At 47.9% G+C, this 13,077-nt stretch overlaps 1 protein-coding gene across 3 annotated transcripts in view; it reads right to left on the bottom strand.

Moving 5' to 3' along the window:
• The window catches only part of ARHGAP22 (Rho GTPase activating protein 22), a 179,622-nt gene that overhangs the window by 158,494 nt on the left and 8,051 nt on the right, over positions 1-13,077 (bottom strand). For all 3 annotated transcript variants that reach the window (XM_027530584.1, XM_027530586.1, XM_027530583.1), the window contains exons 2-3: positions 10,540-10,717; positions 9,994-10,159 (exon numbers count right to left, since the gene is read on the bottom strand). In XM_027530584.1, the coding sequence (XP_027386385.1) occupies positions 9,994-10,045 (52 nt within the window). In that variant the 5' untranslated portion in view covers positions 10,046-10,159; positions 10,540-10,717. The remainder of the gene's footprint in view (positions 1-9,993; positions 10,160-10,539; positions 10,718-13,077) is intronic.

The raw sequence follows: 13,077 nt of genomic DNA on the forward strand, positions 1-13,077 counted from the left end.
GTCAGCTTCCACTTGGCTCCAAGAGGCAGGGTGTCTGGCAGAGCTTCTCTCTAGATCCCGGCTGAGGGCTCTGCCCAGCCTCGCCCCAGCCTCCTTGTTCCTGGGGCACAGATGCCTCAGTATTCCTCAGCTCAGAGTCCAGGAAAGCAAGAGGGTTCTCCTCTGATGTCATGGGCGGAATTGTGTTCCCCCACCCGACATTTATATGCTGAAGTCCTGACCCCCAGGACCTCAGAATGTGACTGTACTTGGACATGAGGTCTTTAAAGGGGTGATTAAGTTATAAATGAGTCATTAACAGGGGTCCTATTCCAACTATCAGAAGAAGAGATCAGGACACAAATTTGCACAGAGAAAAGACCATGTGAAAACACAGGGAGGAGATGGCCATCTAACAAGCCAAGGAGAGAGGCCTCAGAAGAAACCTCAGAAGCCTTGATCGTAGACTTTAATCCTCCAGAATTATGAGAAAATCAGTTGCTGTGGTTTTAGCCGCCCAGCCTGCTACCCTTTGTTATGGAGCTTGAGCACACTAATCACAACTGCCCTTCCTCCTCACTGGGAGTGAGAGGCATTCCACACACTGCTTAGGGTTCCTGCAAAAGTTGGTCTGTTGCTGATGGCACGACCTTGATAATGTCCTTCAGATAGGCCCTCCCTCATTCCATGTCTCACCCCCATCCCCTCATTCCTGCTTCCTGGCATCATCTTCCAAATAAACCACCTGCACCCAAGTCCTTGGGCTCTGCTTTTGGGGAAGACAGATGTGGACACAGCATCAGGTTGACTGGAGCTTTAGCTTAATTCTGAGAGTTCCTCCGGCATGAAGGGCCAGAGTGGGTGGGGGGACAGTCAGAGAAGCTGCCCTCTGTGTACACAGTGCCACCACCCTACCAGATCAGTCTCCAGGAAGCTGACCACTTCAGAAGCCAACCAGACCTTTGGCTGAATGCTGTCAAACTGCCTGTGGATAGAGAGGCGCCAGTGTAGTGTGCGTGGCATTGGGTGCAGGGCAGGTACCGTGGGTCATTGCTTGTGTGAAGCTGGGGGGAAGGTGTCTCTCTTCACTCAGAGGTATTGTCCAGAGCAGCCCACAGGGCACACATGATGGATGGATGCATGCATGATGAGATGGGACAGAGAGACAGAGAATGCTAGAAGGGCCAGTTAGGCGTGGCACCAAGCAGCCCTCCCCATACCTGTCCTTTCTCTGTCCCCCTCCCAACAACGGCACCGCCTCCCTCCCAGAGGCCCAAGCCAGAAGGTTAGGCCTTGACTTTTCTCCTTCCTCCCCTCCGCCCTCCAGCTTCCACAGGAGCCAGATACCCAGCTCTGTGCAGTTCACGTTCTTAGGCTGTTCTGTCACCACCATCACTCTGCTGGCCCAGCATCTCATCAGTCCTTCCCAGAACTGTTGAAACGTCTCCCTGCCTCAGCCTCTTCTCCCCTGCTCATCAGCTTCCCTTCCCAGAGTCATCCTGCTGGAACCTTAGCATGGCTTCCCACCTTTCATTGGCTTCCCATACGCAAAACCAGGGAATAAGAACCCATGATGGCTTTCTAATGCAACCCGGCAAGACCGAGGGACATGTTCCAGGGCTCCCTTTCTTGTATGTTTCCCACAGGCTGGGCTTCAAGGAGATTCCTGGGGGATCTGAGAGACTGCAAAGGAAGCATGAGCCATTCTGTAGCCCATGGGCATTGTTGCTGAGAAGCTGACTCAGCTCATTGGGAGGAAGGGGCAGCTGGACCTGCCATCATCCCAGCTTCCTACGGAACCTCTTAGCTTCTCTGACTCCTGGGCCTCGTATGTGTTTAGTTCTGCGACAAAGGGCTGGAATTGTGCAGAAGTATTTTGCAACACCAAACCCAGCTGCACAGACACCCACAACGCCGTCCCTGCCCGGCACTTTTCTTGTCCATCTGTTTTCTCCGTCGTCTCTGGAGCCCACTGTCCCTTTCACATTGTTACTGACTTGCATCCTCAAGCAGGCCACCTGACCTCCATTCATCTTCTCTCCCTGCTATCTGTTCATTCATTCAGCAGTTATTAAGCATATCCTGTGTGTCAGACATCATTCTAGGCACTGTGAAAACAGCTCTAACACTAACCTTACTTTCCCTCCCTACTCTAAGTGTGCTTGAATAGTAACCAGACGGGTAGTGGCAATAAAGCCTGTAGAATAGAGCCTGTATCTGGATGGGAGAGGGGAGACAGATCAGAGGTGAAATAAGTAAGCAGAGGCAGGGCTTCCAACTATGTCTGAATGATGAGGTCAGCAAAACCTCTTCTCCAAATGCAACGTGCTACTGCTGCTAAGTCGCTTCAGTCATGTCTGACTCTGTGCGACCCCATAGGTGGCAGCCCACCAGGCTCCCCCGTCCCTGGGATTCTCCAGGCAAGAACACTGGAGTGGGTTGCCATTGCCTTCTCCAATGCATGAAAGTGAAAAGTGAAAGTGAAGTCGCTCAGGTGTGTCCGACCCTCAGCGACCCCATGGACTGCAGCCTACCAGGCTCCTCCATCCACGGGATTTTCCAGGCAAGAGTACTGGAGTGGGGTGCCATTGCCTTCTCCAAAATGCAACGTAAGTCTGGACAAAACTGACAAAAGAACCATTTCCATATCTGAAACTGACCAAAGGAATGCGGCAATCTGAAAATCACTGATGCTCGGAAGTCTGCTCTACTTCAGGTAAGAACAGTGAGAGTCTGTGGAGTTCTTACCAAGGGGTGCTTCTATCCCACTTTCCCCAGCTCAGTCCTCAACAGAGTTTCTGCCAGGGTGGGACACATCATGGGGACCAGCAACTCTGCTGATGAAGCTGAAGCAGCTCATTCAATTTGGAGCCGTGGGTGATGCCCACACCCAGAGGCACTGTCAGTGGAAGAGACAATCGTGGCAACAAGTGAGCGGGGAGAACTAAGACTGTGCCTGGGTTTGCAGTCACTGCTGCGGCCATTAGGCTGCGTGTGTGCACAGCGGCGACCAGAGAGGGCTTAGGGCACCCATATACTCCTGCCAACCCTAAGACCGTGGGCATGTGCAGAGGTCATGTGAAGAGTCCAGCAGAAAGTGAAAGCCAGGGCAAACGTGGAAAACTTGAAAACAATCTGAACTTTGATAGCATTTCCCTACCTCCTGCATATCTATTAGCAGAAGATGGAAGCTCCACTGGCTTAGTGTTTGGATACAGTATCTGTCTAATCATTGGCTGACTACTGAATTACACAGAAACAGGGTGACCATTCTAGGAAGCCAAGTTTAAAAATAAAAGGGAGAATAAAAAACAAATAAAACCAGAGATATTAGTGAGTACATATTGTGGGGGGAGACAGATTTAACAGACTTATCCCAGGCAAGTTACCAAACAATTCAACAACAGCAATGTTTAGGTGAATAAATTATAATTCTGAGTTCCTACAATATGTTACCAAATGCTCAGTTTTTAATTAATAAGTTATGAGATGTACAAAGGAAAAGGGAAGTGTGACCCATACTTAGGAAAGATGCCAACAGAAACTCTCCAAATAGTCCCAGATTTTTGTATTTAGAATACAAATACTTCAAAAAAAATCTATGCAAATACATTTAAAGAACTAAAGGAAACATGTTTAAAGAATTAAAAGGATGCACGATAACAATGAATCAGCATATTGAGAATCTCAATGAGACGGAAAATATAAAAAAAAAAAAAGAAAATTCTTGAGTTGAAAGTCCAATAACCGAAATGAAAAATTCACTAAACGGGCTCAACAGATTTGAGATGGCAGAAGGAAGAATACAAGAACATTAGGAGAGAGCTACAGAGATTACCGTATCTGAAGAATACAGAGAAACACAGAACAGGAAAAAGAACAGACATTTAGAAATCTGTCAAGTACCAGCAAACATGCCAGTGTCTGTGTAATACAAGTTCTAGAGGGAGACAAAAGAGAGAAATAGAAAAATCATTTAAAAAGAATAGTGGCTGAAAACTTGCCAAATGTGATGGAAAAATATCAGTTTTTACATGTAACCAACTTTAAAAACCCCAAGAAGGTTTTAAATACAAAGAGATATATAGCCCAATACTTTAGAATTCACCTGCTGAAAGCTAAAGAAAAAACCTTGAAAGCAGCAAGAGAAAAATGGCTCATGCCAGGGAGGGGACATCAACATGATTCACAATTGATTTCTCATCAGAAACAATGAGGCTAGAAGTAGAAGGCCGTACTCAAAGGGCTGAAAAATAAAAACCGCTAACCAAGAAGTTTATATCCCAATAGATATCCTACAAAATTAAGACATTCCCAGATAAACAATGACTAACAGAATTCCCTGCTGGCAGACCTGCCTTATAAGAAACACTAAAGGAAGTTCTTCAGCCTGAAAGGAAGTAACAGCAGGTGGTAACCAGAATCCAAAGGAAGAGATGAAGCACACAGGAGATCATAAATGTGTGGATTAATATGAAAGACTCTATAAATATATTTTTCTCATTTCTTCTCTTAGCATCTTTTAAAGACTTCAGTGTGTATAAGGTAATAATTACAAGAGTGTCTTTGGGGTTTATAATACACAGATGTAATACATAACAAAGATAAAGCAAAGGAGGAGGGAGGAGATGGAACTACCTTGGAGCAAAGTTTTATATTTTACTAGAATTAAATATTAATCTGAAGTAGATTAAGACAAAGTGCATACTGCAATCCTTAGAGCAAACACTAAGAAAATGGCACAAAAATACAGCAAAAAAAATCGATAAAAATTAAAGTAGTATACTAGAAAATATCTAATACCAAGAAGATTATAAACGAGGAGCAGAGGAACAAAATAGAGGAGATATATAGAAAACAAATCACAAAATGGAAAATGTAAACTCAAGTATATCAGTAATTACATTAAATGTGAGTGGTCTAAACACCCCCATTCAAAGGGCAAAGGTTGTCTTCATGAAATAGCAAGATCCAATTATATGCTCTCTGTAAGAGATACACTGTAGATTCACGGATACAAACTGGCTGAAAGGAAAAGGATGGAAAAAGATATGCTATGCAACAGGAACCATGAGACAGCCGGAGCCAGCAATATTAATATAAGATAAAACAGACTTTAAGAAATGAAACATTAATACAAAGAGGAGCGTTTTATAATGATAAAAGTTGCATACATCAGGAAGCAATAACAATTAATAACATACACAGACTTAACAAAACAGCCTCAAAATACAGGAAGCAAAAAAATGAGAGCAGACAGTCGAATAATAAGAGTTGAGAATTCCCTTTATCAATAGTCGTAATGTCAACAATGTCATTTATTGTCATCTCAGTAAATGACAGAACAATTGGACGGAATATCAGCAATGATGCAGAAGGCTTGGACAACACTATTAACCAATTTGACCAAATTGATATATATAGGACACTCCTCACAATGACAGTGGAATGTACTTTATTTTCATATACATATAACATCCTTCAGGATATGCCCTAAAATAATAAATCAACTGGTGAACAGATAAAAAAATGCACATCCACACAATGGAGCATTTTCAGCTAAAAAGGAACGACTACTGATATATACAAGAACGTGAATGGACCTCAGAACCCCGATGCTAAAGGAAAGAAGCCTAATGCAAAAGACTACAAAGCATTCCATTTTCATAAAACGTACAGAAAAGGCAAGTTTATAGAGACGGAAATTAGAGCAATGGTTTCCCAGGCTGGGGGGCGGGAGGGGGATTAACTGCAAATAGTCAGGAGGGAATTTTTCTGTGCCATAGAAGTGTCTGAAAACTGGATTATGGTGATAGCTGTATGCTGCTGCTAAGTCACTTCAGTTGTGTCCGACTCTGTGCGACCCCATAGACAGCAGCCCACCGGGCTCCCCCGTCCCTGGGATTCTCCAGGCAAGAACACTGGAGTGGGTTGCCATGTCCTTCTCCAATGCATAAAAGTGAAAAGTGAAAGTGAAGTCGCTTACCAGGCTCCTCCGTCCATGGGATTCTCCAGACAAGAGTACTGGAGTGGGGTGCCATTGCCTTCTCCATACCTCTATAAATTTACCAAAAACTATTTAATTGCACACTTAGAATGAATGAATTTTATGCTATATAACCTACATGCCCATAAACTGTTAAAGTACAGAAATACAGGAGATAATAACAGATGCTATGAAGAAGAGTAAAGCGAAGAAGAACGGTAGGAACGTCAGGGTAGGATTCAATTTGTGTAGCCATTGGTGTGTGGTTTGCCAAATACTTCCAGCCCTCCCTTCCACACATGCAGCTGGACTGTGCTTCCTGGACCCCTTGTGGTTAGCCGGAGCAAGGAGTTATGAGTGGAGGGTGCCGTGTGTGGCTTCCAGACTGAGGATTTCATTGCTGCCATGAGGCCCTTCTAGAGCTCAGTGTCTCCCTTTGCCATCTGGCCTGGCCACCAGCAGCACTTGAGATAAAGGCTGTTCCATTAGCCTAGGCCTCTGAGTTACTGTGGTGGGCAGACGACCTGTGACCCAGGCACGGTGTCACCTATCCCACTGTGACACAGGCAGGCAGGCAGTGAAAGCCTCAGGAGAAGGTGACATTTGGGCAAAAATCTGAGAAGTGAGTTTGCGAGTTATGTGGATATCTGAGGGGGAAGGGTGCTCCAGAGAGATGTGAGAGCACAGCAAAGAGCTGGTATGTTCGAGGAACAGCAAGGAGGCTGGTGTTGCTGGTGCCAGGCAAATGGGCCACGTAGGAGAGGACGTGATGAGTAACGCTGGGCCAGGTGGAGGTGTGACATGGAAATTCCCTGGGGTGTGTTGAGTGAATGACAGGTCTAATCTGATTTGGTTTCAAAGCCTTGTCCCGTTTGTAATATTGAGAAGAGGTGGACAGGCCATGGGTCGACTCAGGAAGACCAGTGAGGGGACCTTTGCAAGAACCCAGGTGAGAGCTGAACTACGCCCAGCTGCCCTGTCACTCTCCCTGTAAACAATTCCAATCAGTCCGACATTTACAACTTTCGATAGCTGCCTACCTCCCAGGAGAAAGAGCCCAAGTTTCTCAAAGTGGCATCAAGCTACCTTTCCCCTTGAATCGCCCACCACTCCCCTTCCTACCACGTCAGCTCCCCTCTCTCTGAATGTCCTGTACTCCCGGGACATAGTCTTGCCTTCCCACCTGGGTTCTCGTGGTCTCCTCCAAACCCTGTATCACTGCAGGGAAGGGTAATGGTATGCTCCAGAGGAAGGACAAGTCTGCAAAGCCACAGAGTTGGAAAGGCCTGGGGAAGGGGTGTGATGGAGGGTGCCCATGCCAAGCTGCCCCCTGGCCTTGGTCCTGAAGGTCAGACCGTGGGCTGGGGAAGTGGGGACCTGTAGGAATGGCTAGATTCAGGCCTGCCTTCTTCACTGTGGACTCACTGGCCTGGTATGAGCAGAGGCCATCATCTTGCTTCCCACTGTGATTCAGATGGCCAGTGGCTATCCATGGAGGGTCAGCTAAAAGAAGCCACCAGTACTTGAGAGCCAGGCAGCTCAGTGAGCAGAATATTTGGGAAGTTGGAAGCAAAGAGACTGCAGCTGGTCTGACCAAGCAAGACCGTGGCACAGGGATAGGTCACAAGAGGTAGATTTAAGGGTGGTGCCCATGCCTGGGTGAGAGTTTTAGCACAGGGTCCCCCGAGTGAAAGGCCAAGACTTGTGTAGAAGCCGGCCTCTGGCTTCCTGCTACACAGCAGGTCCACAAGTTGACAAAATTATGGGCAGAACAATTAAGTGAAGCACAGCAGCTCAATTTAACCCTGAAGAATCTTCTGTTTGCCCCAATTGTCTGAAAATTTCAGTTAAAAGCAAGCTCAAGTTCCCCAACAATTTCCTCTAGAATGTATCCAGGTGAGAGAGAGAAAAGGAGGGTCAGAGAAAGGCAGGCAGACAGACAGAGAGAAACAGGGAGAGGAAGAGGAGACAGGGCTGACCTAGAAAGACCAGGGATGGGGTGCGGACGTGTCCCCCGCGCTGGATGACTCTCCTGTCCTTTCCAAAGCCTTCCTGAGACTAGCATAGCTGCTCCTTTCATACGAAGCTGACAAGCCGTGGTCAGATAACACTTTAAAAATTAATTCAACCTAAAGGAATAAAGTTCTGATGCGTGCTGTAATATGGATAAACCTCCAAAGCATTACACCAAGTCAAAGAAGCCAGACATGGAAGAACACACACTGCATGATTCCATGGATGAGAAAGATCCAGAATGGGTAATTCCACACAGAGAGGAAGCAGACTCGGGGCGGCCAGGGCTGGCGAAGGTGGGGAGCAGCCTTTTCACGTGGATGGGATTTTTTTTGGGAGGTTATGAAAATGTTTTGGAACTAGAGAGAGGTGATGGTTGTGGGACATCTTGCAATTGCCACTGAACTAATTACTCACTTTAAAACGGTTAATTTTAAATGAAGTTCATCACAAGAAAAAACTAAATTCTTTAAATTTAGGTATCTTGTGCAAGAGCCCCTTTGCCCTTTCCTCAAAGAATCAGCATCCTATGAAGGTGGGGGACATTTGGCACACCATGGAAATCTGATAGCTGGAACCTTTCGAAAAAGTAAGTTTGTGGTAAGTTTCTGTTTGCCTCAGTCTTCAAAAATTTCAGTTAAAAGCAAGCTCAAGTCCCCCAGTAATCTCCTCTAGAATGTACCAGGGTGAGAGAGATGATCCCATAAACCCATCTGAGAGAAAAATACCTTGAGATTTTACAGCACCCCCGACCCAATGCATTAGGCCTGAGCAGAGGTCAAGGCTAATGTCAGCTGCTACCCACTCCCTGCTGTAAAAAGGAAGCTCCAGAGGAGTTAGACACGTGACAAGGACCTGCAGCACGCGTCTAGCCTGGGTGAGATCCTGGGGACCTGGCTTTGTGAACACAGGGCTTGATCCCGCACCCCTGTGGAGCCCTGTGCAGACCAGCGCGAAGGCCGCCGTGTGACCTGGGGCCTCTCTGGGCTCTGTCTGGAGGCCTGGCGGCACACGAAGTTCACCTGGCAACTGCTGATGCCCACAGCCCGCCCCGCACCAATTAAGCCTGACCTCCAGCATTCAAGAATGCCTGGGGAGGGCCTTCCCTGGTGTGCTGCACTTCCGCTGCAGGGGACATGAGTTCAATCCCTGGTTGGGGAACCAAGATTTCCAGGCTGTACAATGCAACCGCCGCCCCGCCCTCCGCCCCCGCCAATGCCTGGGGATTTTTAAGAACTGCGGCGTGATTCTAACATACAGCCGGGTTGCATGCCACTGACTGTGCTTCTCTGGCTAGCATCCAGGATTTCGATCGTCACCTGAAGGCACCGAGGCCCAGAGAACAAGCGATGTCGCAGCACAAGCCCTCAGCCAGCCAGGCACGACTCTCCCCCTAGCCAGCGCTTGTATGCCCACCCAGTGGTTGCCCCACTTTGTCTAAGTTATCTCCGGGACAGCCTACTGCAGACTACTGACCCACTCCAGCGTTCTTGCCTGGAGAATCCCAGGGATGGGGGAGCCTGGTGGGCTGCCATCTCTGGGGTCGCATAGAGTCGGACACGACTGAAGCGACTTAGCAGCAGCAGCAGAACCGTCCTTGCTGTTTCTGAATGAACTGCTGGGCTTGACTGCTTCCAAGCAAGATACAGGGCAGCCTCAGGATGCACCGCCTTCCCTGTGATGACTTTTTGCACCTGTGGTCTGTGGGTACACAGATTCTCACAGAATCTGACTGTCATCAGAGCCCTGAGCCACTGCAGCCAGGGCCCCTGACAGTCGTGGTCATGTTGAAGGCTCTGTTTTTCAGGCAGACATAACCAGCTCCTGAGTTCAGGGGTCAGGGCTAGGCCATCAGTCAGTGCCCGGGTCCTGATCACAGACACCCCTAGATGCTTTCTCTCAGCTTATAAGACCGAGATAGCTCCTTTGGGTGGCCTCAGGTGACCCCATCCCCCAGGCAAGAAGCTAAGAACAAAGGTAATCATACTCCACATACAATAAAATCAACTTCTTACCGAAATATCTGGCTGCCAGTGTCCTCCTTTTGCTGGGAGCCGTCGGCAGCATAACGAAGCTGGCGCTCTATGTGCAAGCTTTCCTGTATGTCCTCTTTATAAAGAACCAACCACATCCTCAAGCAGACAGGCTAATTCCTGTTTTCCAGTAATAGGAGATCAGCATCTATAGAAAAGAAATATATTTAGAATGCCCTTTATCTCGTGCTTTCTTGGATTTCAAACAAGAAGCTTCTCTATGAGGAATGAGTCCTTTAAATGCAAGCGTCCTAGGGACTGTGGAATGGCGTTGGGCAAGTCACAGACCACCGGGTATCAGTTCCTCAAATCTGCAGAATGGGAACAAGGATGAACCACACCTCAGAGTGAACGGAGGGTCAATAAGATGGTGGGTATAAAATGGCAAAGCCCTTCACACCTGTCAGATATGTCTAATCTTTTCAATCGGCTGGCCTCGATTTAAAAGGAGATGTGTTTTCCAGAGAGCTTCAAAACCAGCTACAAACAGTGACCTGAAAACGTGAACTGTGATTTGCAAACCCTCACCTGGTGTGCACAGCAGTCCTGTGAGTGGGGAGACGAAGGACACGGGCCCCACACCCGGATGGGGAAACACAGCCCCAGCAGCGCCCACGGCAGACCCTCACCCTGGCACACTGCAGCTAACAGCATGGCATCTCATTCCATTTCTGGAGCTTTAGCATCATCATCGCATATTTTATAGCTGTGGAAAATGAAAAAGAAAAATCCTGATTAGAAAACAGCCAAGTGACATTTCTGTAGCCCTCAGCATCACTGACACGTGGTGCTGGCGACCGCCGGAAAGGCAGGGGCATGTCATCCTATTTAAATATGCAGGGAGTTTACACAGACTGAGCCCGACTCCCGGGGGCAGGGACAGCCAAGAGAACATTCTCTCGACCACCTTTCTTGTCTCCTTTGCTCCCCTGCCTCTGCTGTGTTGAATTTGCCTCATGTTTGTGATTATAGAACCAATCACTGTTTCTTTTTAAAGACTTTTTAAACATGAGCCATTTAAAAGTTTATTTTATTGAACTTGTTACAATACTGGTTTTGTTTTTTGGCCTGAGGCATGTAGAGTCTTAGCTCCCTGTTCAGGGATGGAACCCACAACCCCCGCATTGGAAGGCAGTCTTCACCACTGGACTTCCAGGGCAGTGCCCCAGTTAGTGTTACACAGATGGAGCAAGCGCCCGCGGTCATTGTGGGCGTGTCCCTTCCACTCCCGACTGTGGCGTTGGCACGGCACTCAGCGGGCTGCACCCCGCTCCATGCCTTGGTGACCAGGCACAGCTCCTGCTTCTGGTGTTCTCAGGGGAACACAGGGACAGCTCGGTAGAGGGGCCAGGCTTGTTCTGCGGACTGACCCGGGGAAGCTGGGCACAGAAGCTGGTGGGTGAGAGTGAAACTGCTGGAAGAGAACAACAAAGCCCCAACCAGAGACGGCAGCATGTCCTTGGGACCAAGCGAACAGTGGCTTGGCTTGCAAAGGGAAGTCGGGGCAAAGAGCAGAGTGAGAAGAGAGATGGAGCCCAAAGCAGAGAGGCAGCGGCAGAGCAAAGCCAAGGACCCAGAGGAGCGCCAAGCCTGAGAACCTTGAAACCGGAACAGACCTCAGAGAACTTTGGGGACAGAGTGACATCTCTTCACACCCTCTAAGCACACAAGGCTGGGAAGGTGATGGAGGGGTGGGGAGTGAGAGGAAGACGCCATTGCATGACCTGGGGTAGTAGTGGCTTTAGAATTAAAAACTCTGGGTTTGTGTCCAGGCCCAGTTTTTTTTTTAGTAGTGTAAATATGGACATGTGGCTGAAATAGGGCTACCAGACTTAGCAAATAAAAATATGGAATTCCCTGTTATATAGTATAAATGTGCTACAAATATTTCAAGGGATATAACATCTACTATAAAGGTACTGTTGCTATTCATTGTTAGTAACTGATCTAAATTCTGATTTAACTCTGTGATCTATATTTTATCTGGCAACCATATGCCTTCTTTTTTTTTTTTTTTTAACCATATGCCTTCTGAGTATCCATTTTTAGCTTTGGTCAAAAGAGGATGATTAGGTAAGATTCTTTCAGTTGCTGGAAACAAAAAAGACAATTAAAATTGGCTTAGAAGATAAGAGGAGTATTTTGGCTTCTTTATTGAGGAAGTTCTCATGATATGGACTTCAGGTATGGCTAGATCCTGCAGTTTGACAATGTCAACCAAGTCAGACTCTCCCTCTGCCCCAGTTCTCCAGTTTGCTTCCTGAGGTGTCTGCTTCATCTTCATTAAGGCTGCCTTATTAAAAAATGCTAGAGTGGAGATCAAAGTGGGGGAGCAGAAGGACCTGAAGCACACCTCCTCCCACAAAAACATCAAAAATACATCTACATGTAGAACAGTTTTCACAGAATACTCACTGAACTCCGGCAGAAGACCTCACAAAACCAAACCGCAAAAAGATCACCATATAACTAGGTAGAACAGAAGAAGAAAAGGAATTGGGATGGGACCTGTGTCCCTGGAAGGGAGCTGTGGAAGAGGAAAGGTTCCCTCATCCTGGGAATGCCCTTCGCCACCTGGGAGATCAGCCAGGATAGACAGGGGACTTCAGAGGCTCCGAGGTGAGTGCAGCAGCCAGCCTGTGGCAGGTAGGGCAGAGAGAGATTGGCACATATGGTTCCGGCCAACTCACTGCACTCCCCAGCCCGAGACGCACGCCTGCCAGTGTGTGCAGCGGCTGGATACAGAAACTCAGGCTTCAGCAGACAGGCCAGGGGAGAGGACGTGGTGTGGCTGCACAGACAGATGGAAGGGCCTGGAGTGTGGTGCAGACTGCAGCTGGGGGTGTACGCGGTCCGGATCCCGGGTCCACGACAGGAGCCCCTCTGTCAACACATGTGAAGGGAGGGGCACTTGGCCCTGCCATACCAGCCTTGTTTTGGCATGCTCAGAGTGGGCACAGCTCCACCATCAGAGGCTGTGGGAGCACATAAGTGCAGGGAGATTGCCCACACGTGGAGGCAGGGCTGAAATCTGAGCCAGTTCCCCATGGGTGCACAGCTTGTAAG

The sequence above is a fragment of the Bos indicus x Bos taurus genome, chromosome 28, assembly GCF_003369695.1.
Source record: "Bos indicus x Bos taurus breed Angus x Brahman F1 hybrid chromosome 28, Bos_hybrid_MaternalHap_v2.0, whole genome shotgun sequence".
NCBI lineage: Eukaryota > Metazoa > Chordata > Mammalia > Artiodactyla > Bovidae > Bos > Bos indicus x Bos taurus.